Source organism: Notolabrus celidotus, chromosome 21 (genome assembly GCF_009762535.1).
Source record: "Notolabrus celidotus isolate fNotCel1 chromosome 21, fNotCel1.pri, whole genome shotgun sequence".
Taxonomy (NCBI): domain Eukaryota; kingdom Metazoa; phylum Chordata; class Actinopteri; order Labriformes; family Labridae; genus Notolabrus; species Notolabrus celidotus.
This window is the reverse complement of record NC_048292.1, coordinates 18,454,282-18,478,942: the sequence shown is the minus strand read 5'-3', so window position 1 is coordinate 18,478,942 and position 24,661 is coordinate 18,454,282. Positions and strand designations below refer to the sequence as shown.

At 40.8% G+C, this 24,661-nt stretch overlaps 1 protein-coding gene across 1 annotated transcript in view; it reads right to left on the bottom strand.

Moving 5' to 3' along the window:
• Positions 1–1,339: 1,339 nt before the first annotated feature.
• The window catches only part of exoc4 (exocyst complex component 4), a 179,584-nt gene continuing 156,262 nt past the window's right edge, over positions 1,340–24,661 (bottom strand). The window contains exons 17-20 of the mRNA XM_034673130.1: positions 24,059–24,203; positions 17,392–17,570; positions 16,770–16,929; positions 1,340–1,613 (exon numbers count right to left, since the gene is read on the bottom strand). Of these exons, the coding sequence (XP_034529021.1) occupies positions 1,376–1,613; positions 16,770–16,929; positions 17,392–17,570; positions 24,059–24,203 (722 nt within the window). The 3' untranslated portion in view covers positions 1,340–1,375. The remainder of the gene's footprint in view (positions 1,614–16,769; positions 16,930–17,391; positions 17,571–24,058; positions 24,204–24,661) is intronic.

The window sequence follows — 24,661 nt, the reverse complement described above, 5'->3', positions numbered from 1 at the left end:
TATTTAGCAAAAAGTAGCTCCAAAGTGAACAGCTGAATGAGCACATTTCAGATTTGAAAGCGAGTGTACGTTTCAGAGTGTTAGGCAAACCCCTCAGCAGCTCCTCTGTTGTTTTCCCATCGATCCCAGCCTATGTGTCATTATGATGGATTGCTCTGTGGGCTTCTGTGAGACCAGCGGTGAGCCTGCTGTATTGACAAGGCTCCCGTTCCTCCTCACTCCTCCTCTCGTTAAGCACTTCTTCCAAGTTAATGAACTAAAAAACAAGGATGGGAATGATTTGTGAACGTCTCTTGAGTTAATAAGTGAAGTTTGCTTTAAAGGACTTGAGAGCTTGCAGAGGGGACAACAAATAAAGACTGAGAATTGCATTGGTAATGTTTGCAGAGCTAGAAAGATGGAAAATGTATTCAAACACAGACCCCTTAAGGATTGAGACTGGCAAATATATCTGTACAACTTAGGCCTCTGTCCAAATTGCCAAACCAAACTCATAACTTTCTACTCTACGTTTAAGTTAACTGCAAAAGCTATGACATAAAAAGGCGGATAAACAGATTTTTAACAGGCGTAGATATGATACAATTCTCAGCAAGGGAAATCTTTAGGGAACAACCTAAATTGGCAGCAGGCGGGAGATGTGGCCTCATTCAGACGGTCTAATCTGGCATCTGTTATTGCAGACAGAATCAGTGGGCCCATGGGGCTGCCAGGAGAGGAGAGATAGAGGTGTAATTGAGAGCAGCAGTTTAGATCTAATAGGAAAATGAGACAAGATGGGGCCTAAGTTTGGTTGAGTGTCCAAAACAATAGTGTGTCATGGCGAGCGTGGGGCTCTTTAAGTCGCTTGAAGGCATTTTTTGTGTCTTTTAAAAAATGAAAATTGACGTTACGGGTTACCTTAAGACATAGATTTATAGGGGAGAAGACTTGCAGAGTTTGCACTTGTGTAAGTTGTCACCTCGCTTTCCAATTAGAGTGAGTCAGTGCTGCTTGGGCTTAAAATATATATATATATATATATATATATATATATATATATATATGTGATGTACAAGCCTAGAGTTGGAATCAAGTATTCCTAGGTCAACCTGTAACTGCAGTCGCATCAAGCAAAATGAAATGAACATGGTACATTTTCCATCACGCACATTATGATCTAGGTCTACAGCAACTTTTATTTCAGTGTTTTCAAAACCCAAGTCTTAGATAGCTCCTACTTTTGCTCTAACTCTTGCATACATGACCCATTTCTTTTTCTATATATGTTCCTGCAAGAGAGATGTGGTGTAAGATTTGTAGGATAGAGAGAAACACCTTTATTCTCTTCCCCTGGTCACTTGTATCTGGTTTCCCTGCTTTTTTTTTTTTTTTTTTACACTGTAGTGATCTTCTTGTCCTTGGTGGCCTGTTTGATGGCCGCCTGCTCGCAGATGATCTCCTTCAGCCTCTGCAGCCGGATGTTTTGAGTGCTCAAGTCGCCCACGCCTGTCTGGCTGCGATGGAGCAGGGACAAAGCGTTGATGTACTCCAGCTCGGTGTAGCGAACGCCCTGGTCCACCACCAGATTCAGCAGCTCGTCTGCAGTGTTGTACAGCATCTCATAGTACTGCCTGGAGAGGGAAACAGTAACATGATGCAGGGGAGAGAAATATAAAAAAAAGGTTAATAACACTTCTTAAACCTTCTGTTTTGCATAATTCCAGAGCAGAATCAAAAGGAACAACAACAACAAAGGGGGAAAACACAAGACGCAAAACTAACTGATGTTGCTGTCAAGCTCAATTTCCCTTAAAAGGGACTTCAAGGACCTCACCCCGCCGCCACCGGGAGCCGGCGGTGGAGGGAAAACATTCAGCTGCTGCAAACTACTGAGACTATTTTAATGAAACAGTGTTGACAGAGCCAAAACAGAAAGGAGGTGTGGGTAGAATTAATAGCTCTTTGACTGGGACCTAATGCCACGAAGGGCCATTAGAAAAAGACCATGAAGCACATACTGATAAAGAAGGAGCTCAAAGGGGAGCGAGAATTGATGAATTACGCACATCTCCGGACATAAAAGGTCAAATATGCGAGGGAGAAGTTAAAAGAGGCTGTGTGTGTGTGTGTGTGTGTGTGTGTGTGTGTGTGTGTGTGTGTGTGTGTGTGTGTGTGTGTGTGTGTGTGTGTGTGTGTGTGTGTGTGTGTGTGTGTGTGTGTGTGTGTGTGTGTGTGTTTTAATGCTGGGTGTCTGTTTTTGTTTGTCATGGAATATTTAAAGGTAGACCTCTTGTGTACATGAGTGCAGGATGTAACACTCATTAGAATAAATCCACACGAGGAGACAATCTTTGGCTATGAATATGGATTCTGGCAGAAGGGTAACTAATGTAATTTACACTGCTGGAGGTAAAGTGCTGCTCAGGCGAGTGTTGGGATGCAGTACAGACAATTTTTCTTTGCTCCAGGGCAAAACAGGTCATATACCTCAGAGAATGTGTTTGTGTACGTGTGTTTGAGGGATTCTGTTCGACAGCAGAATGCAGACACCCACCAGAGTAGTGGTAGTTAAAGCACTTTCTGCCCCCCGGCTACAAGACACATCACACTCCCCGAAGATGCAGGAAATGTTACACTTCCATTATTGTTGCAGAGAAGGTCAGAGCAAGGGGGCATCATGTTGTGAAAGATTGGTACAGACTATAAATATCTGGGTAACACTTTAACAGCATTACAGAGTTTGTTTACAACTTGTCCCGTTTGATAAATCATGATTCATTTAGATTGAAAAAAGTTTCCACGAAGGTCCAATAAATAACTCCTCCTAGCTTTTTCCCTGTATCGCACAAACTTTTTATACTTTTGGCCTCTTTTTGATGCAAGCTAGAGATGATCATTTTAAATTTGTTAATGCATTTTTCCATCTCTGTCCAAAGCATCTATTGATTTCAATGAACTTCTGTGGAATAAAAATCAAGCTGCGCTCTGGAACCTGCTTGAGTTGTTAAATTCATCACAGTAAAGATCTTTCTATTTGTTAATTTGTTGTCATGATGATATCGATGCATAGTTTCTAGTTCAGTTTGTTGATATGTTAACACTGTATGGAAGTTAATGGAAACCACTGGATGAGTGCTGATGAAGAACTATGAGGATTTTATAACACTGAATTAAAAGTAGACTGCTTAAATATTAAATCATGTTCTTTAGAGATGCACTAAAAGTCTCACTTGTACAAAGATCAATTCTAAACAAGAAGAGGGTTGCGATAGAAAATAAAAGAACCTTGAATATAAATACAGCGCTTCTTGTTTCTTGAACAACTCTTATATTCCAGGAACCTTTCTCTGTTTATTAGTTTTGTTAATTCACGTTCAAATTTATGTTCAATTAAGTAAGGGAATATGGTTAGCAGTTAGTTATGGGAAATAAAATCCTGACAGGGTGACACAAGACCCTGACGCGACCTGCAACCTACCTCCTTGCCATAATTACCTGCTAACCATACATTAACCCACCTATTACCTGGCTGCTAACTTAGATGGCGTGTCCGATGGTGCAGTTTTTTGTGCTGGCAGTGCCTGTTTTCTATTCAAACTCTATGTGATTCAGCATTTTCAGTGCTCAGCGCCCAAAGCATCAGCTGATTATTGACACAGTGCTCTCAGTTGAAAAAGTTCAACTTTTGGAAATCCGCCGTGCTCATAAATGTCACTTCTTGATCACTGACCAATCAGAATAAAGAAGGGGCGGGACTTCTGAAATCAACTTTGTCAACAACAAAGGCAGAGGTTCTTACAGGGGAGAAAAGTTATCACACTCGTTTTTTTCAAGGTACAATTTCCGAGTGTAGAGCTGCTGCTATGAATGAATGATGAATGTTCGATGGATTCTTATCTGCTTGTTGCGGTCGATTTAACATGAAACTGTCCTCATTCAGCTTTCCTTCTTCTCTGAGCTCTGCAGTTCACACACATTTAAAATTAAACAAGGTAAATGTCACAACTATTAACACTGCTGCTATCATCACCACCGCTCATGATTTAAGTTTCTTTGTAGAGATGGGTAACTCAAAGTTGCACTCACAGGCTCCGCTGCCTTTGCTAGTATTGCTGGACAGGATCCAAAACTTAAATGTCTGTAGCCTGCCGATTTAGCATGCTAACCAAAACTAATGTTTTGATGCAAACAAAAACAAGCTGCTTTACCTGGTCTTACAGTCTATGGTGTCAACAAGCAGTAGCGAAATATGCCAGATCTCTTTTCTGCAGATTGATTTGACCTTGACGTCTGATCAGTGTGTCTCAGGCGTTGCTCATGTTAGTGAAAGCTAATCACCGTTGTCAAATGGTTTTGACCAATCAGAATCAAGCTCCTTACACAACTGGAAGATCAGTAAGAAAGTTGGGAAATAAGTAAGGGATAACGTATGGTTAGTTGGTAGTTATGGGAAATCGAAACCCTGTAATAAGAACTAATAAAATCATCTCTGGATCCATGTCATTACTGCTCCAGAAAGGCTTTTATCGATGAACTGTAGTTTTTAGCACTTCTGCATGGGCTTCATATTTTTTATAAAAAGGTTTTTTTCACTGTGCAGTAAGTCAAATTGTCTGACACCTATCCCCTCGGAGTAGTTACAGGCATTCAATATTACGAAATATAACTTGTCAACCTTTTTGCTAATGGTATTGTTTACTTTGGTAGATAAATAAAAAGCTTCATAACCAGTTAAAATCTCCTCACTGGAGCTTTAACTGTAACTTAGCTTACATGTGATTTAAAGAGGACAAGCTACACATGTAAGTCTACAGGTAATCTATGTTTGCTTTCGGTCACCTGTGTGTGATATCTGACAAAGACATTATTTTTTATGTTGTGTCAGGTAAAAAGGACTTTGACAACTAGAATAAATTGGTCACCCAGTCCAAGAGCAAACTCAAGAGAAGTCGCCCTTTGCTGCTTTGTGAGTGCAGCCCTTCAGTGAAGAGAAACAGCTCTTGCTTTGTTGGACTGTAGAAAGCCTCAGAGGGTTTGTGGTTGGTAGAGAAAAATAAGTAAAGTGCATCTGTTTTTAAATCTCTCATTGTTTGACAGCAGAGATAAAAAAACAGTGATTTGTTATTCTCTCTATCAAAGCATCTGGAGAAAGAGGGTTAGGCTTTCTTTGGTGCCTGAGGAAAATGAAAGTAAATGGATTCAAATCTTTAGCGGTTTCTGATAGGGCGCAGTAAAAAGATACTTTGGTGAGAAAAGATATTTTTATCTGGCATGTTTAACTCCGCCACCCATCCACGACCCATTCTCTTCTTGAAATGATCATTTTGGATGCTAACGAGGTGTTAATGAGCACTCGGGGAGCTTCTGTTCCAAGGTGTTTTATGTGCCGTCATTGTGGAGATTCAACAGCTGAAAAAAAGACCTAGAAAGAGTAATGGAGGAGTACAATGAACGTGATGGAAAAGTAGAGGAAAAAAAATGGAAGAAAGAGTGATGACTGAAGAGATGAGTGAGGAATAGATGTGCATAATATCTGCTTTTTGGCCTTCCCCTTACAAGTAAATGCCCTTGGCCATCCAAGCAACGAAGCATTTGCATTCTGTCTCACTCTCCAGCCTGCTCTCAATTTCTCTCCAAGGTCTTGTTAATTTTTCCATCCCTGAGCTCATTTCATGAAAAAGCTTGTCAATATTGATGAGGGTCACATTAGTTCACACTTTAACCAGGGGGCGAGACTGAAAGACAGCAGAGAAAGCAGAGAGAAGATGAGTCCCGCTTGTGGTTTAATCCTAGACTAAAATGTGGGTTGTGTTTGTGTTTGACTCGTCTGTGTCTGAATGTTAGCGCCTTCAAATGTGTCTCTGTTTCATATCTATGTGTATCTGCAGGCTCTTTAAAGTGTTTGAACACACATATATCTCAACACAGCAAACACTGACTCAAAAGCATTGCTGTTTCATTCTCAGTGGTTACCGGCATGCTTAAGGCAAATAGCCTCATTGTATGAATTAAAAGGAAAAACCTCTTCATTAAGTCAAAAACATATATTTCTACTATTTTGGAAAAAGATTTAGACTGAAGGCTTTCAACTTTTAAATATTCATCAAAGGAAACAGACCAGCAAAGGATGAACAATGTCAATTTCGCACAACAAACAAGAGTAGAGTTACTTTCAGAAGGGCATAACTACTGGGAACCTCTCTGAAGTAAATGTATGTAAAGTGAATTTATTTTATTCCAGAGTATTTGCTTTGGTAAGTGGGTCCTAAAACATGCAAGTAAGGTTGACCTCCATATTGGATTCTGTCAGTCATTATCTGATAGCAACATATGCCTCTAGAAACAATGTACTTCCATTGAAACCAGCAGTTAGCGATAAACAACTTCAAGCTGACACTGCTGTTTTGTGTACGACATTGTTCAGATAAAACACTCTAATTTCTGTTATTACATCCTCCAGAGTAGGGTCCATTCATCTGTTTCTGGTGAATCTCAGTTTCACTGTAAATGGTAAGTGACACAGAGTCTTCTCTCTGGGTCGCTTCAGCAGAACGAAGCCAAAAAGGAACAGGTTTTTCCTCACCATACTGACTGTTTTTCCAGTGTACACCAAAGTCTGCTGATACATGACTGGTCAAAACTACTTGGACTACAAATGGAGAACCAGAACACTTCTTGTAACAAAGTCCTGCATGCACAGAGCCTCGATATTTAGGTAAAATATATATGAAGAGGAGGCTACAGAGCATAAAGGCTAAAACAAAAAGGCTGAAACGCTGCTACTACCCAGAGGCAATAAGACTTATGAACTCTGCCTCACTGACACACCTACAGAGTTCTGCCTGCTGCCTTACTGTCCCATACACTGCTCTGTTGGTAACATGCTTTTCTGCCTCATCATGTTGCTTTTATAACATGCTGCTCTTTTTTAAACTGTTTTTATACAGGGATTAATATGTACTTATAGTTACTATATTAACTTATTTTAGTCTTAGTTATTATAGGATTTATTGCCTATGTACTCTGCGGGTCTTGAGGACACATTTTGTTTCATGTGGGAACATGTAATGACAATAAAGAACCCTAAACCTTGAAGAGACCACATCTAGCGCAACCTGTGTTCAGTCCCATGCTGCTATACACTTTCAGTAGTTCTAATATGATACAGTACATTTGTATCAAACACAGAGAAACATTCACCCCTCCAGCTGTGTGTACAAAATAAACACAGTCATTTATTTGTTCATTACATCACTTGAAAAATACACCCATGTAACTATGTCTGGTGAGTCTCAGCTTCATTGTTAATACTAAAATTCATAGAGGCTTCACTCTGGCTTCCTAAAAATACCTAAAATGAAACAAACTTTTCTTTGATTTACTTGCAGTTCAGCAATCTAACATTTGATGAAACAAAGACATCATGACGCAGACATTTCAAAAGTAAAAATGCTAGCTTTGAAAATACTTGTTGAGCGGAGGTCAGATTGATTATCTCTGATAATCCAGGAAGTGGGGAAACATCAACACTGATTGTATTTTGCAACACATCATCAAGCACAAAAAGGTTTGCTAGCTGCACTTGCATGTAGATATCTGTTTATAGAATATATATGTATAAGTCAACATCCGATTACCATGGAATAAAGCTGGGTTGTCATCATGGTGGATTACATTTCCCTGCTTTTGCTCTTAAGGATTGTTTTCAAGCAGGAATCAGAACCCCTCTCATACTAAAGTTAACTCCTCAATATGTCGATTCTACATTTTAATCTTTTAGAGTCTTGTGAATGTGTGTCTGTCTTTATGTGTCAGCCCTGTGATAGATTGGTATTCTGTCCAAGGTGCATTAATTCATTTGTCACCCAGTGGGAGCTGAGACAAGCTGTGTGTATTGTGCATAAATGATGATGGATGGACATTTATAACCAAAAAAAGTTAACCATTGCAAGCAGAAATTATCTTCAAGTTCTCGGTGCGGAAATTGTGTGGGCGCAGATCCCTCTTTCAATTAAGGAAAGCCTTCTGGTAGACTATAAGTTATGCGCACAGTGGGAAACAAACAAACCAGCTGCAACCTGAAATTATAACTTAGACCACTCTGACAGGCACCACAACTCTGCTTGGACATTTCTGTCCGGTCTTAAAGCCTGGTAGAAAAAGGAGGAGTAGCTAAAAAGCCTCTGAATCCATCTGTTGATGCAGCAGCAGGGTAGTGGAAATAAAAAATATCTCATCAGAGCTATAAAACAGGTCTTAACCACGGTATAATAGCAACTATAATTCACTTGGTAGCGATGCATTTAGGGAAAATACAGCTCAGGGTTTGTTAAAAGCACGTCTACTGATGCTCGTTTTAAACTGGTGATGGGATGCTAAATCCACTGAGCAGTTTCTCTCTGTAGTCAAAACAGAAAGAAAGTGTGCTAGACTGTCATCTGGTTGGTGGTGTGTGTGTTGGTGTGTGCGTGCCTAAGACAGCTGGCAATCTGGCCTGTGTTCAGTACAAAAGGGAGGAGGAGGCTGGCTCAGAAAGAGAAAGTGGAAGCTGTGTTGGTGTGGAACTGTGCGCACGTGTGTGTTTGTGTGTCTATCTGGCTTGGTGTCTGAGTGATGTATGTTAGCGTGTGCTGAAAACACTTTCAAACAGTTCATTACCCAAGCAGTTGGAAAGCCATTTGCCAAACAGGGTAAGGGCTGTTAATAAGATTAAAATCTCTCGGCACCCCGCCTTCAAGAAAGAACCCCCAGCGATACACACATGCGAACACACAACACAAAACACACACAAACACTTCTTTTGATCCATTAAAGATACAGCTATTAAATGAAAGCAGCATCTTTCTTCCTCACACAGAATAAAGTGAATTGTTGTTTTGATTGCCGCCTTTCTTTAAGTCTTTCCCTCTTTATGGCCCTAACACTGCCTCTATCTCTCTCCACACACACTCGGATTCTACAAATTTCCACCTGCTTCCACCAGAAGTCCCATCTATAAGAGCGCTGCTTTAGTAATCAGTTTGCGTTTCTGTGCATCGCTATGCCTCCATGGTGTGCTTTCTATTAAATTTTAATTAGCCGCCCCCCCTCCCTTTCCCTGCATACAAAGAATATTAAGTTAATTTATGATGCGTGGATGCTGCGTTGGACAGACTGATGTGTACGTCAATGGTATATAAGAGAGAGAGAGTAAGAGTGATGGTGAAAAAGAGGGAAGAAGAAGACAAAGACGAGTGAAGGGAAAGACAGGAATCAGCACAATTTATTCCTCTCTAATTTCCAGCGTGTACAATATTAGGGCCATTACAGGCTGCCTCTGTCAGCGTGTTTCCAACAACACATTAGTTGGTTGGGGGGTTGAGGTGAGGAAGGAGACGGAGGATGAGGGACCTCTCCATCAGCAGGAACCGAGACTTGTTGCTGCAGTAACAGATACCCAGGCAGCAGGAACCAACAACAAACAGAGCTTTAGAATCACTTCCTCTCTTCTTCTCCTCCCATCACTTAAAAACAGTATGTGCACAAACTTTGAAAAATGTCTCTTTTACTCTGGGTTAGACTTTTTCTGTCTACATTCAACCAAATTTTATGACCACCCTTTGCTTTGTAAAAATGGTCCCAAAAATGGACACGTTTCAAAACCCTGACCTCACAATTTAATGTGGCGAAGGAGAAAACCACTCATTTGGAAAACAGTTCCAGGAGTGAAGCTTAGGGCTGTACGTGGCTGTAAAGTTCAGACTTTAAAATCCTTCTGTTGCCTCTTACCCTCGATGTGATCACTCACTTTAAATGTCAGCATAAACAATGAAATGATACAGGTGGTGCAGTTAAGCTGGATGTTACTTTTAACAGCCAACTTTGTGGCCATAAAAAGCCTTGTCTGGTAAACAAGTAGCATTTATGGCTCGTCATTTAATTCCTATCTAGTGCTTGTTCAGATGCTCACAAACAGAAACATATAACTTTGGAAATCAGAGTGAATTAAGTAGGAAACAGAAACAAAAGCAGAATTTGTACATACAGGACCAAACTTTGGTTTTTGTGTTTTCTGTTTGTAGCCCGTGAAGTTTTGACCAATCATGTGTCAGCAGGCCTTGGTGTGATCTGGGAAAACACTCCAAAAGCAGGTTATTTTTTCTGCTGTATTCTGCTGAGGTAAGATAAAGTGAATCCCAAGCGTAACTCTCTATTTACAGTGAAACTAGGACTCACCAGAAAAAGGAACAGAAACTACACAGGAAGATGACTGTGTTTATTTTGCTGACATATCTAGAGGGTCAAATTTTGAACTTCTCAATTTGCAAAACTGTGTATATATACAGTATATATATACGAGTGTAAGTCAGTATATGTGTACAAATTGATCATATTTTCATATTATTCACTACGATTGTATTCACGTGACCTATCAGGTGACTAAGCTGTTGTACACATGGAGGTGTGTCTCCTTATTGGTTCATGTCTGATGAAGGGCAATGGCCCGAAACCTAAATTGCAATGATATTTTCATTAAATTTGCATTGGAGCAGCTCCTAGTGTGCAAATTTTTTCTTCCGTTTACATTTGTTGTCTCTTTCCTGCACATAGCACTTCAGGATTTGAATGTGCATGTCACCTCTATAGTGCTTCTCAAAGTTGCCCGTTGAAATGTGAAGACACTGCAGCGCACAGAAGAGGAATACTATCACCCAATGCTAGCTATGCCAGAAATACGTATAAGTTGACCATCTTTCCTAAAGGCATACACCATCGTCAAGAAGGGGCCAAGGGTTTAACAATTGAACGATATGGGACTGACACTATCATCTCACTCTCCCCATCTCGCTCCCTCTTTCCAACCCCAACTCGTTCGAGGCAGATGACTGTCTAACATGAGTCTGGTTCTGCTTGAGGTTTCTACCTGTTAAAAGGAGGTTTGTCCTTGCAACTGTAACTTGCTGAATGATGCAAAGTACTCTGATCTTATTTTAATCCACAATGAGCAAACATAGTCCTGTCTGTAAGAGAACTGGCACACAGTAAAAACAGTCTTGACATGTCAGAGATCTTGCATTTTAAAGTGGTGTGATTTAATTCTTAAAGGTTGGACTGATAGACTGATCAACGGTGTAACATATGGTTTAACATGTAAAAAAGGTGCTTCTCATGAACCTTCACATAATTACAGACAAACTCTTCACTTCTCTTCTTCTCATTGTACCTCACGACTTGTGATATCGGATATCTGGTTCTGCTTGAGGTTTCTGCCTGTTAAAAGGACATTTGTCCTTGCCGCTGTAACTTGCTAAATACAGCAAGGTGCAATGCTCATGGTGGATTAAGATGAGATAAGACTGAGTCCTGTCTGTAAGATGGGACTGGATCTTATCCTGTCCTGATGTTGGGTCTTTGTTAATAATTTAACATAGAGTAGACCTGCTATGTTTGTTAAAGCGTATTGACAAAACAGTTGTTGTGATTTGGCGCTATACAAATAAAGATTGATTGACGAGAAGGTCCAAACATTATGACAATTTTCCTACTATTTTCAGGTGTGGCAGTTTTGGTCTCTTCTCCATGAGAAGCTGTATGCTAAGTGGCTTCCCCTTAACAGTCCTATTTGTATATTTGTACACGCTATACAAAAGCTTTATGATTTAACATCATTTTTGATAGTACCATAAGATTTTGTTCTATTCATGTGCTTGAAAAGGTCTTATTTACAAACATTACAACGCGACTAGGGATACATGTAATTCTCACATGTAAATGCTGTTTTAAAATAAACAAGCTAAATGTGGATGTAGTTTTAGCACATGTTTACTTTTGCCTTTTTTTTTTTAATCTCTGTCCGAGTATCCCTCCCTTCCCTCCCCTCCCTCTCTCTCCTTCCCCGGCAGTGCAATTGTCTCTCCTCTGGTAATGAGGAAAGGTCTGCAGAGACACTGAGACTAAAGCTTCATCAGCAAAGACCAGCCCTATCATGCTGCGCCAAGCCCAACAAACACACAGATACAAACACACACACACGTACACACACTCAATGGCTTCATCAGCAAAGACCAGCCTCATCACGCTGTGACGTGCACGTATATTCACACACACACACACATGGACAGTATGAATAGACAGGCTTCATCAGCAAAGACCAGACTCATCATACTGCATCCTGCGCATGCATACACACACTCACACAAAAAAAGTAGCAGAAGAAGGGAGGGGCTGGAAAAAAGGGAGGGGGAAAACAATTCAGCAGAGGCGGTGCAGGTGGCTGGATGCTGGCACAGAAAAAAAAAAAAGACAAGAGTCAGAGAAAATTGAAGAAAAAGGGACTGAGAGAGGAGGAAGAGAGAGATAAAGAGAGAGACACAAGGTGACAGGAAGGGAGACAGAAGCCGAATGAAGTGACAGCGTGCTGAAGCCAGGCCTAAATACAAACAGTTTTATCTGTTGACTCCCACTACCTCCTGACACGGCCGTCAACTGTACTTATTACCACATTCTCTGCAGTCACACAAGCCTGTCTCTTCACACATACACACACACACACACACACACACACACACACACACACACACACACACACACACACACACACACACACACACACACACACACACACACACACACACACACACAAAGACGGTTTATTTACAGATGCACACACACACACAGCAGATTGTAGAGACGCAGGGGCTGAGGCGGTTTACTTCAGGACACCATACAGCACACAAGGTTCTTGTACAATTCACACATGCACGCCCGCTCACTGTAGTAATTTCCAGCAGCAGACAGGTGGGTGCATCGGGCTGAACTCTGGGGCATCTCTACGGCGAGCCTGTCAGACTGCTGTTTAGCCTAGCTAAGAGCTAAGGGGGCTCGCCAGTTAGCTAGCTGTTATGACAGCTCCACAACCTGCCTACACGGGTCAACGGGCAGCTCTGAGCTCAAACGTATGCGTGTTTGTGTTCATGAGTGCGTGCTACAAGTTTCTTGCGTCTGTGTGTGGGTGTCTGGAAAAGCACAACTTAAACGCAGCAGAGCCAGACATATGAGGTTTTTACACGGACAAATAGATACACATTTACTGCTGTTTACCTTTGGTTAAGAACATTCCTGTGGAAACACATTGTTGTGCAAAACATGTCTGTGGGGTGTGTTGCCTGTGCTTTCAGAGGCTAGTTATTATTGCGTTCTGCAGTAGAGAATGCAGCCTTGCATTTTAAAGCATGGATATGCAAGTTTTCTAAACATTCTCTGGCAACCATTGGAGCTGATTCAAGTAAATGTTAGCCTAAAATAGCTTTAACTGGAATTATATTTCAATAAGCTGATAAATGGAACACTTATCAACATCACTGCATCACTATATGCAGAGCAGTGCAATGCAGTGCAGAAAATGGAAAAAAATAAATGTACAAATGTAGCAAAAAAAACACAGAAGACACATTCAGGCTGAAATGTATCTTTGCGTTGCAGCACTCAATATGTTCTAAGATTGCAAATCTCAGTTAAAGTTAATTATTTGTGAATCTATATTTGGGGGTTTCTTAATCTGTTACCAAGCAAAACAAGCCTGATATCCAAGAGTGGACTGTTGCCAGGCAACACAAAGTTTTTTTAAAAGTTTTATTGTTTTGTTTTTCTCAAACAAGCTATTGTGCCTCCTGGTCTTTTCAAGACAAAAGCCTCAAAAAAAAAAATCAGTCACCTTTATCTCATCTCTGCTGTTTTCAAGAAATCAGAAATCAACATAAACAGAGAGAGAGAAAGAGAGAGAGGTGGAAACAAAGGGCGATGAGGGGCGATCAATGGGGTGACAAGGTTGAGGATTCTGTCGATACACACACACACACTCACACACACACACACACACACACAGACACACACACACACAAACATGCATAAATGTGTGCAGCACACACAGATGTGACATTGCACCGGCACACAGATCTGCAGAAAAGCGCCGAGCCACTGAACTGTTTCTGAGCAGATGGCCTGTGTGTGTCGGCTTGTGTGTTACAGTTTATGTGTGTGTGTTTGACCTTGACCCACGAGCTGATATCGCTGCCAAACTTCTGACTGAGAGACAAGGGACCGCCATAGGACGTATTCACACACACACATGCTCTCCTACATGCAGATTTGCATTTTAACACCATGTATGATCTTTAAAATTGACATACTGTAGGTTTATGATGAATTATACTGTACATGAATGTGGATTCAGTCACAAGGTGGCACTGTTTGCACATTATTTAACCCAATTTATAAGACCTAGAGAAGAGAGCGTGAGAGAAAGAGTGTGTGTGTGTGTGTGTGTGTATTTGTGAGTTGTGCTGTGCTGGTAAACAAACATCTTAGTTTTAAGTCAGATCACTGGTTATAACTGCCCTTGTCCAAGTCTCTCTCAATTCTCTTTCCCATACAACACAGAGACGCAGAAAACAGGGATACCACATGCTAAACACTCCCACATACACACACACAGGAATATAAACACATGGGTAAACAGGCAAGCATCTGCAGCTTTTCTCTAAAGCAGGCTTCCTGCTGGGATCATTTCTTTTCCTCATTTCTCGCTGCTTTCTCTACAGGTGATGATAAAACACTAATGAATATTCAGCATTTAGCCGCTCTTAGTCAGACTGACGCTTTCCTGCTGATGCTGGTGGCCAAAGGTTGTTTTATCAACATCATAACAAAACCCCAGAATGCTAAACATGTAGCTAATTTTCCAAATATATACATAAAAATGTTGATTTCAGAAGTCTGATTGTGTTGTGTCTATGTAGCTGTGTGTGTGTGTGTGGGTTTGCATGTGTGTGTTCGCAAGAGTTGGTGTGTCATGGAGCCAGAGGCCGGCCAATCCAGAAAGCCATGAATTTGTAAACAATGCGCTCTGCAATTCCCAATCAACACCTCCACACCAACCCACGCCTTGTAATCAGAGCGAGTGGGAGAGCGGGAGGGAAAGACAGAGGAGCCATCACTGGCGTTTCTCCATAATCAAAGCAGACAGAGGGTAGAAATAACATGCTAATCAATGGTCCTCTGCAACCAGTACAGCGCAGGTCTTTTCAGTTTTACTTCTTTGTTTTTGTCCAGGACGGAAACTTGGCTTGGGATACTGCAGTAATACAAATGTCCAAACACAGGCTGCAGCACATAGACATTTCAACACGACACACTCATAATGGATGCAGGAGCCGTGAAAAGAAGCTAATTAACCTGACAGCACAACATGACAACGTGGCAGACACCTTTTATAACAACTGATATTAAGATTAAGAGAAGATTAGGAGAGGTAGTTGCAGCTGCCATGGTAATGGAAGGAAAAATAACTTGGGTGAGCTCTCAGTACTTTGGGGTAGGTTTTCATCAAGTTGAGGGAAGCATGTCATTCGGTCGAAGCAGACTGCTGTCAAACATGAGTCTGGTTCTGCTCGAGGTTTCTGCCTGTTACAAGGAAGTTTGTTCTTGCTGCTGTAACTAGCTAAATACTGCAAGGTGTAACAGCTAATACTACTACTACTACAACTACTACTATCTGTCTCATCACTATCAACGTCCTCTCTCTCTCTTATTCTCCTCTATCCCTCTTTCCAACCCCAACTCGGTCGAGGCAGATGGCTGTCTAACATGAGTCTGATTCTGCTCAAGGTTTCTGCCTGTTAAAAGGAAGTTTTTCCTTGCTGCTAAACACAGAGAGGTGCAATGCTCATGGTGGATTAAGATGAGATAAGATTGAGTCCTGTTAGTAAGAAGGGACTGTATCTTATCCTGTCCTGATGTTGGGTCTTTGTTAATAATTTAACATAGAGTCATATGGTCGATACCTGCGCTATACAAATAAAGATTGATTGATGTCACAGCAAAACCAATGATTTCACTTTTTTTCTTCAAGCTTCTCATTCAGTTATTTCATCTTCATTTCCTTCCCTTTTTTCTATATCTAATTTTCTACATCCTACTTTCTCTCCTCACTGTCTTCTCCAAGCCAATTCAACACCTCTCCTCCTGAAAGACATCTTTTCTGTAACTTCCCTTCCACTTCGTTTTTCAATTTTCCTCACCCTAAGCCTTCCCTCTTCTTCCCCCATCTTTTCCATCATCCATCCTCACGCACTCTCTCTCCTGTCAAGGACAAAAACTCCAGAAAAAAAATGAAGTAGAAAAAAATCACATGAATTCCTTCTCTTTCTGTCTTCGCCTCTCCTCCTTCCTCCTCCTTCCCTCCTTCCCTTTCCACAAAGATATATGAGCACTGATTTCCCCCAAGCCTGTCAGGGCTGAACACCGGGTAACAGCAGAAAGACTCGCAAAATGTCAATGTATGAATAAGAAATAAACAAAAAAGAGTGAGCACGTAGGCTTACAGTGTGGCTGACAATCTGTTTGACCATCTGTCTGGTTTGTGCATCCACAGAGTTTCTGTCTGAACTTGAGGACATTGTGTGGTGTGTCTGCGCAGGTATGGAGGTGAGTGGGACCAAAATCAACTAGTTTAAACTGGAAAACATCACCAGTGAGCGACGCCTTAATGAGGTTCATCTGATTTTATATTAAGGTGTAATTTACAAATGTGACAGTGGTTAGGTATAAAGGGCAGATTTAGAGAGGCAGAAAAAAGGAAGACCGTGCCATGACAATTTAGAGACACTGAATATCTGCTAAAAGCTGTGAGCCTTTTTACATTCAATACAAGTGGAAAGTCAGCTCCTGTTACTGTGCATCCTCAAAAAAGAGTGCTCCAGGTGAGCTGAACTGCAGCTGACTCTCTGAAAAATTAAAGAAGACTCTACCTTGCAAAGTCGAGGTCAGCCTCCCTCGACATGGTGATGTTGGTGAGGTTCTGCTGGAGGACAAAGATATTCCTGCACATCTTCTTGATGCCAGACTCGCTGATTCTCTTGAAGTACTGCGCGCCATTGATGAGGATACAGGAGATGAGATGACCCAGACCTAAAGAGGCAAGAGAGGACAGGGGGGAAAGCACAAAGAAGAAATGTATAAGAGAGGGGAATGCAGTTGAAGCAGAAGGCAGTCCAACATGAGTCAGGTTCTGCTCGAGGTTTCTGCCTATTAATAGGAAGTTTTTACTTGCTGCTGTAACTAGCTAAATACTGTGAGGTGCATTGCTCATGGTGGATTAAGATGAGATAAGACTGAGTCCTGTCAGTAAGAGGGGACTGGAATGTACCCTGTCTTGGTGTTGGGTCTTTGTTAATAATATAACATAGAGTATGGTCTAGACCTGCTATGTTTGTAAAAGCGTCTTGAGATAACAATTGTTGTGATTTGGCGCTATACGAATAGATAGATTGATAGATTGATTGATTGATTGATTGATTGATTGATTGATTGATTGATTGATTGATTGAATGAGAATAAAACATTTCAAAGAGCCTGTTTTCATCAACTTGCCTTCAAAGATGTACTGGAACTTGTGCTGCTGCAGGGCCGCCCCCATCGCCTCCTCTATGGTTGAGATGTCCTTGTTCAGTTTGACCACCAGGGGGTCGTAGTCCATGCTCTCCACATTGGCCACGATGGCGTAATTGCCTTGCTTTGCCAGTGGGATCAGGTAATGGAAACAGTGAACCCTGGATTGAGACATTGGAGAATAGCAAAGACAGAAAAACAAATTTAAAATGTGGATATCCACTGCCCGTCCACAAAAAATTCAGCACTTGGATTTAATGAAGCAACTAGGTAAGAGCCTTCCATTAGATAAGTACTGCAGTGCTGAATATATATTTCTGCTGGCAACAATCTATTTAACTCCAGCTGATTCCGTGAGTAGCTTCTCATTTCTTAAACAACCATGTCTGAAGACACATCCTGTGGTCGTGGAAAAGATTTTAATCTGTTTCAGAAGGGTCAAATTATTGGCCTGCTTCAAGCAAATGAAGAAAACAACTAAGGAGATTTGCTAGGGAGCATAAAGATTGGACTCTGGAGCAATAGAAGAAGATCATGTGGTCTGACGAGTCCAGATTTACCCTGTTCCAGAGTGATGGGCGCATCAGGGTAAGAAGAGAGGCGGATGAAGTGATGCACCCATCATGCCTGGTGGTCTAGGTTCAGCAACGTTATGTGCCCAAAGAATAGGCAGCTGACTTCCTAAATATACTGAATGACATGGTCTTTCTATCAATGGAGTTTTTCTTCCCTGATGGCATGGGCATATTCCGAGATGACAATGACAGGATTCATCGAGCGCTCATTGTCAATGAGTAGTTCAGGGAGCATGAGAGTTAATTTTTACACATAGATTGGCCACCATAGAGTCCAGACCTCAGGGATGTGTTGGAGTGGACTTTGCGCAGCAGTCTGACTCTCCGATCATACAAGATTTGTGACATTGCAGAAGCTTATCGAAACGATGCCACAGCTGATGTGTGCCGTACTCAAATCTAAAGGTGATCCAATGGAATATTAGAGTATGGATGGGCAGTGTGTGTTCTTTTTATAGTTCACATCTTGTAACTTCAATTAAAACTCCTAATTTTGCTACAACTCCAAAAGCATTCCCTGGATTTTCTACATTTACTGTATTTTAATTAAAATCAACTGTAACATGTGCAGAGTTTATAAAAACCACAAAGAATGAGAAGGAAACGAGTGAAAACGGACTCTTATACTCTGAAGAGATGGGTAACTATGAGCTGCATTATTCTCTGCTGGACTTCAGGTGTCTCTGAGTGTTCTCCGTTATACATTCACCATCTCAAACACCCATACTATAAACAGATATCATTATGTTCTGAGTATGCTTAACACATCCACTTATTCAGCTGCCCGTACATCAATGCTGGATACCATTCAGACAAGAAATCTAATTATTTCAGGTCAACCTGTAGAGCACTGTGCTAAATACATGTCTATTCAACTCTTCTAAAAGTCTAGTATATCCACAGCCTACATTCAACAGGAAAAGCCTCACAGTTCCATTTGTATTTCACATATTTGAAGCCTATTTGAGCCAGAGGATTCCTGTGAGTCTCCTTCATCCCCAGAAAACAATGGTAATATACGTGAGTGCCTGTAAGGGTAATCTTTATGACTTTTCCTGTCTGCCTAAAATACTGTGTTTTAAGATGTTCCATAATTCAGTTTGTCTGAATTTTTTATTCAAGGGAAAGTTGAATGAAGATGTGGTACAAATGTGGTTCTGTGCTCTCGGCAAGGCAGCTGCTCCAGTGGAGTAATTGCGGTTTGAGAACGGTGCTCAGGGGTTTCTGCTTTTTCTTGGCAGGGTTTGTCTTGGATCGTAGTATCACATGTATTTAGCACAAGCTGATTTACTTTCCAAGATACCCCAAGTCTCACTATTTTACTACAATTTCTTATGTTTTAAATCTCATATGTGTAGGCTAAAAATGACAATAACATCTTAAAAAGCTTAAAAATCTAATTCTAAGTTTGTCCTTGTTTACATTTTACAAAAATGCTGACATATATTTTAAAAGAGAGGGTGTCGTGCTGTTTCATATTTTCAAAAATACATTGTATTATGAATTAAATATGTAGCTAGATATTCAAACTAGACATGTGCAAAGCTAATCAGCTGGTAAACTTATGTCTCAGTCTTCAGGGCCCCTTCTGGAGAGTCCTTTAAATGCCAGGTTTTAAATAGTTTTTTCTACCTTGACATCACAAAGTCAGGGAACTCCTTATAAGGTCATTTGACCTTCGTCGGGATATGTATACCTGACATCTCCTGGTTCTAGAGAGCTAGCCAAAGAAAGTGGGCTTTTATGGAGGGGGCCTTAAAGAGATAGTTACAAATACCGTCTGTTATAACAGAACACTGTTTTGTGTCGTTCTTGTTGGTTTTTCTTTTTAGTTTGTTTGTCTTTGGTTCCGGTGTCTTGTTGTTTGTTACTGCTATCTTATTTATTCTCATAACCCTTATGCACATCCCTCCATCCATCCATGTTCTTTGCTAACATGGATGGGGTCATGGTTACAGCAGGCTAGACTACTTGGCTCAGATGTCCCTTATCCCAGCAATGTTTCCAGCTCCTCATCGGGGTGGGGAGGATTCCCAGGTTTTTCCAGGCCAGATTAGATATAAAATCTAGAGAGCTCTGGGTCTAGCCTGGTTTGATGTGGCAAGAAAACCACTAAAAAGAAGCAAAGGAGGCAACAACTTATGTAAAAGTACAGACATAACTCCCTATTGCAAGTACTTTGATGTTATCAAAGATCCAATGTAATTTTAGTCTTAAGAAAGTAGTATCCATCCTCTCTCTGTCAATCCCACACTTACATCTTCATCTGAGGTATTTAAGGTCCACTGAAGGCTTATTTTTGTCTAGACTTAACGATTCAATGCTTTTATAGTTTCATAATCACAGAGCACTGAGCAGAAAGGTATAAGACTTCAAGATAAGATTGGATCAAATCCTATAAAATGTGTAAAATGATATGGGTGAATATCTCTTCCCCCTGAGGCAAAGCCAACAACTATGCCTCAATCTCATTCTTAACTCTCTATTCAGTCCTCTCTCACACTTAAAAAACTGCATCTCCCTTCTTTAACCTCCAACCCTCACCTCTTTCTCTCTCTTCCATCTCTTCCTCCCACCCTCCACTCCTGCTCTCTTCCTCATGGCTTCATTTAGCTGGTACCACTATCAGGGGAAATTCGCTAGATGGGGAGAGTCAATGGAGTGTGGCATATAGCTAGACATCAGCCTCAGGGAGGGTTTTCTACCGAAATCATAAACAATATTGCATAAGCTACACAACAGTCCACGGGGAAATGGTGGTACATGGAGGGGTGGGGAGAAGAAGGGGGGAGGGATGATGGAGGGCTATTAGTGGTTGTGGGGGGGAGAAAGTATATGGTGTGGTAAATTAACTTGGATATTGACGTTCAAAACACATACTCAAGACATAGGAAGAAATCCTGAACTTATACATTAAGAGCAGAAGTGTGATGCCAGTGGTGATTTTTATCTGTACGATTTAATGACACTTCCTTAAAGCTTGTGTGGCACGACTGTGGTAACTGGGTTTTAAATGATTTGAAGTCATACTCTAGCAATCTGCATTTCATTCAGGTGGGAAGTGACACGAGCTAGCTGTGTCGAGTGTGTGGTGACATCAATGGCTTGTGGAAATATCTGGACTACCAATTCTTGGGATTTAAACTCTTGGTAGATGTATCTATAGAACTGCGGAAGGAAACGAAAAACTCAGTGATGCAATATTAAGGTACAAATCAATGTAACACATGAAGCATACTGCTTGAAAGCCCCTCTCTATTTGACTAATTTTAACTTATTAAGAACTTATTTAGTCTTTTCCTAAAAGTGTTCATAAGTCACCTTGATCCCCCATTCTTTTGTAAGTTATATTTTTTGGCATTTATTGCCTTTATTTGACAGGACAGCTGGGGAGCAGAGAGTGGGGGAAGACATGCAGCAAATGGTTGAGGCCGGGAGTCGAACTCTGATCCGCTGCAACGAGGACTATAGCTTCTGTTTATGGGGCACACTTAGACAGCTAGGCCAACAACGCACTATACTGTTCTTTTTTTATGGGTTTTAAAAATTGACTTTATTCTGTGCTCACAGTTTAGAAGTATACGCTGGTGTGCTAACTGTATAGTGGCTTCTGATAATATTGGAACCTGCAAGTTATGTGATTCAATATGATACAATATATGATAGGGTTTTAACCGACCCAATGCAATACCACACGATACGATGCGATATCATACCATACCATAAGAGACCATACCATACCATACCATAAGAGACCATACCATACCATAAGAGACCATGACATACCATACCATATCATAAGAGATCATACCATTCCATACCATATCATACCATACCATTCCATACCATTCCATGCCATTCCATACCATAAGAGACCATTCCATACCATTCCATACCATAAGAGACCATTCCATACCATTCCATACCATAAGAGACCATTCCATACCATACCATTCCATACCATACCATTCCATACCATAAGAGACCATACCATACCATTCCATACCATACCATAAGAGACCATACCATACCATTCCATACCATACCATAAGAGACCATACCATACCATACCATACCAAAAGAGACCATACCATACCATACCATACCAAAAGAGACCATACCATACCATTCCATACCATAAGAGACCATAAGAGACCATACCATACCATTCCATACCATAAGAGACCATACCATACCATTCCATACCATAAGAGACCATACCATACCATTCCATACCATACCATTCCATACCATAAGAGACCATTCCATACCATACCATACCATAAGAGACCATACCATACCATTCCATACCATTCCATACCATAAGAGACCATTCCATACCATACCATACCATAAGAGACCATACCATACCATACCATTCCATACCATACCAAAAGAGACCATACCATACCATACCATACCATTCCATACCATACCATTCCATACCATAAGAGACCATACCATACCATTCCATACCATAAGAGACCATACCATACCATTCCATACCATACCATTCCATACCATAAGAGACCATTCCATACCATACCATACCATACCATAAGAGACCATACCATACCATTCCATACCATTCCATACCATAAGAGACCATACCATACCATTCCATACCATACCAAAAGAGACCATACCATACCATACCATACCATTCCATACCATACCATTCCATACCATAAGAGACCATTCCATACCATACCATACCATAAGAGACCATTCCATACCATTCCATACCATAAGAGACCATACCATACCATACCATACCATACCATACCATACCATTCCATACCATACCATTCCATACCATAAGAGACCATACCATACCATTCCATACCATTCCATACCATAAGAGACCATTCCATACCATACCATTCCATACCATAAGAGACCATTCCATACCATACCATACCATAAGAGACCATACCATACCATTCCATACCATAAGAGACCATACCATACCATTCCATACCATACCATAAGAGACCATTCCATACCATACAATAAGAGACCATTCCATACCATACCATACCATAAGAGACCATACCATACCATTCCATACCATTCCATACCATAAGAGACCATACCATACCATACCATACCATTCCATACCATACCATAAGAGACCATTCTATACCATTCCATACCATACCATAAGAGACTATACCATACCATACAATAAGAGACCATACCATTCCATACCATACCATACCATAAGAGACCATACCATTCCATACCATACCATACCATACAATAAGAGACCATACCATTCCATACCATACCATACCATACCATACAATCCAATATGATACCATACAATAAAATATGATACCATGTCATAGAATCCAATAGAATACGAACGATACAACATTTTACACTTTGTCTTATAAAGGAAATTTGTCTAAAAATCAAGTGCCTCAAAAAACACGCAACCTCCAAAGTAGTATTAAAAACACACTTAAAAGAAACAATAATCCAAATGTGAACAAGGGAGCACAAACCAACGAATACTACAAATACACATTTTGCATATTAAGTATAAGGTGCATAAAATAACATGCAATTTTTTTTAAAGACTTCACTTTGCTTTGAGGTACTGCATCATCTGCTGGATGGTAAGAGCTCATAACCCAAGTGGAGGCTTAAGATGTGTCATACAATACTCTCTGCACAACTCAAAGTTGCATAGATATGCTGTCACATCTTGACTTTGTTATGGGGTTCAATGTCAAAGATCATGACCATCATTTTTATTTGTTTTGTTTGATTTTGAGGTCAAGCCCTCACTCATCACTGTACATAATCTCAAGTTTATTTTAATGAAATAATTTACTGATATATATTTTTTAAGTTATATATTCAGGGCTCTTACACCTTTATTTAGAGAGAGTGGACAGCTAGGAGAGACACTGGGGGAATGACATGCGGGAAAGGAGCTGCAGGCTGGAATAGAACCTGGGCACTGCATATACTCTGTGTTCTATACAATATCATAAAAAACAGCAGTTTAAATTTTAATTCTGCTCTTTCTAAAAAAGGCAGGTGTCTTCCTTTATCTTGCATACCTGACTTCCAAGTGTAAAGCAAGGAGGCATCGGTCAGCGATGTCCTGGAAACCCCTGGACAGGTCGTTAAGGGTCTGGAGAATCTGCTCTCTGCTGCGTTCACTCTCACCAACCACCTGGCTGTCTGCTGAGCACGCAGACACATCTGGATGGACAGGAAGACACACAGAGACATCATTAACAAACACAAGTTTACCAAAGAGTGGCAGGAGTATTGATTTGAAGGATTTCAACAAGGGCAAGTGGAGGCTTCTTGAAGGTACTGCTACATCACATTGAGAGGCTGCTCTATAGCTCACACGACCTATGACCCCTGAAAATGTGTCAAACTATCATATAGCTGTGACACTGAACACATTGTACTGTACATTGGACCATAGTTTTGTGTGTTTTTCATGTCAACACAATCAGGTACTAAGAATGATGCAAACTCTTACAGTACCCACTAAAGTAAAGCATTAGTTCTCACTCACACTTCCAGAGTCCTTCAGTGCGTACTTGTACTTTCTTCTCGCCACTTGTGCTGAGACAGCAGGAGCATGTGTCAGCGCACTGCATTGTAAACCACACAAAAGACCAGTGTGTGTATGTATGCGTTTGTGT